This window comes from Dama dama, chromosome 17 (assembly GCF_033118175.1).
Source record: "Dama dama isolate Ldn47 chromosome 17, ASM3311817v1, whole genome shotgun sequence".
Lineage (NCBI taxonomy): Eukaryota > Metazoa > Chordata > Mammalia > Artiodactyla > Cervidae > Dama > Dama dama.
In genome coordinates this window covers 70,137,415-70,139,634 of record NC_083697.1, presented here as the reverse complement: position 1 = coordinate 70,139,634, position 2,220 = coordinate 70,137,415, and the positions used below count along the sequence as shown (strand labels likewise).

The window sequence follows — 2,220 nt, the reverse complement described above, 5'->3', positions numbered from 1 at the left end:
GGTGGGGCCTCCCCTGGAGCCTCGCCCCCGAGCCGCGGGGTTGGGTGCCGATTCCCACAGAGCGGGCGGAGGCTGCGGTCCGCCCGCGCAGGTACGGGTGGTGGTTTCGCCGACGGCCCCTGGGGACCGCTGCTGGACCCAAGCAGAGCAGAAGCACAGGCACACTTCACGGGGTAAAGCGTCTCTCGGAGCGTGGAAATCGCCAGGTCAACTCCCGGGGAATTTTGTGATGTAAAAGTCTGTGCTAAGGCCCCCTTCAGGCTCCTCCCTGGTTGAAATGCCTTCTGCCAGGGGATTCTGAGGGCTCTGCTTTGGGTGTTCGCGGCTTTGCAGGGAAGTTGTGGCCCCTGGGATTCTGCTCTGATTACCAAGTAAAGTTTATTCTGGGGGCTTGAGAAGAGAGTTTGTTGTTTTGTACCATTATCAGCTTTTCCCTAAGTCCCTAGGCTTCAAACTCCCACCTTCCATCTCTCCCTTTCCTAAGTCATGTAGAGTTATTGCCCTAAACCCTAAAAAAAAGGCAATGCTCAAACTGAAACGACTAATTCCTAACGTTTATGATAGTCTTACTTCACCATGCATATGTAGGCACTTTATGTGTATTAACTCGTTATATCCCACAACATAGTCTGTTAACCCCTAATTTACAGAAGAGAGTTCAGAGGAAAAGAATGAGATTAAATAATTTAACCAGCTATTCATTGGAAGGCTTGGTAGCAGGTCTTTATGCAGCACGATATGGGTATAATTCCTGGTAAAACTCTCACCACAGGAATGAGGTGCCTCTGTATTCTGGGGCTTTGGCAGGGAAGGAAATACTCTTGTCTGCCTATCTTGCCTTTGCTGTAGGTAATCATGAACAGTGCTATTAACTTTGTTACCTAGGAGTTGCGTAGCAGAGGCTCAATCTTGCTTTTCTTGTTCTTAGGCTAAGTGAAGAGTTAAGATCAGCGAACAAAACAATACAAGGTACACATTTTCACATGTGATTGGTTTGGTGGAGAAGGAATAGCATAGGGAGGTGAAAGTTGGAAGGAAGGGAGATTTATGCCAAACTTCGATTACTGTAAAGCGTAGATTTCTATTTAAAAGTTTTGTTTATACCTTAGAGTTGAAAATTCTACCTTATCAAAGTTTGTTGATGATAGTCAATAGGGATCTAAAGTACTATTTATTTATTACTTACTTAGTTAACTGACACATATGTAGCATTTATATGGACAAATATTCTGAGATTTTTATGAATATTTGTTTTGTAAATTATCATAATAGAAACTATTCTTAATCCTCACTTTACAGATGACAAAAGGGAGGCACATAGAGACTCAAAAACTGGCTTGTGAACATATAGCTAGTAAGTGGTGGAACTGGGATGCTAACTGGGGCCTCAGAGTCTGTGCTGTTAACCCATTTGCTAATTGGATATTTTTTTAAAAAATTAAAAATGTATCTTTGAGATGATATATAAATCTAGATCTGTAACTATTGAGTGGTTTTCCTCCTGATTATAGATCACCTTTTTCTGCTTTTTAAAATAAATTAAAATTTTTAATTATTTATTTATTTATCTTTGGCTGCACTGGATCTTCATTGATGCAGGGGTCTTCCTCTAGTTGTGGAGAGTCGGGGCTACTCATTGTGGTGGCTTCTCTTGTTGCAGAGCATGGGCTCTAGGCATGCAGGCTTCAGTAGCTGAGGCATTTGCGTTCAGCAGTTGTGGTGCACAGGCTGAGCTGTTCCAAGGCATGTGGGCTCTTAGTTCCCCGACCAAGGACTGAACATGAGTCCCCTGCACTGGAAGGCAGATACTTAACCCCTGGACTATCAGGGAAGCCCCTGAGCATGCTATTTAAAATTCATGGCTTATTTCTGAAACTAAGCATCATTTTATGGCTTGTACTGACAAGCAAACAGTACAGAGTCTCTCCACATAGAAGCTGATAAAATAGTCCACGCTGACCCAAGTGCACTGATGTCAGTAACACACAACCCTGTCTCCTCCATGACGGGTTCCTTCCCTGTTCTGAATCCTTTGGAGCCCTTCTACATTTAATTATGTTGCTTAACTAGAAATTCTGTGGGCTTCCCAGGTGGCCCTCGTGGTAAAGAATCTGCCTGACAATGCAGGAGATGCAAGAGACATGGCTTTTATCCCAGGGTGGGGAAGATCCCCTCGAGTAGGAAATGGCACCCCACTCTAACATTCTTGCTTGGGAAATT

The 2,220-nt window shown here is 43.9% G+C and overlaps 1 protein-coding gene across 2 annotated transcripts in view; it reads left to right on the top strand.

The window, feature by feature from the left end:
• The first annotated feature begins 73 nt into the window (after positions 1-73).
• The window catches only part of CNGA1 (cyclic nucleotide gated channel subunit alpha 1), a 52,420-nt gene continuing 50,273 nt past the window's right edge, over positions 74-2,220 (top strand). Inside the window, exons 1-2 of one of the 2 annotated variants that reach the window (XM_061164697.1) lie at positions 138-173; positions 1,300-1,354. In XM_061164697.1, the coding sequence (XP_061020680.1) occupies positions 1,300-1,354 (55 nt within the window). In that variant the 5' untranslated portion in view covers positions 138-173. Of the gene's footprint in view, positions 174-1,299; positions 1,355-2,220 lie in introns of both variants that reach the window. The other variant, XM_061164698.1, reaches the window with a different exon arrangement.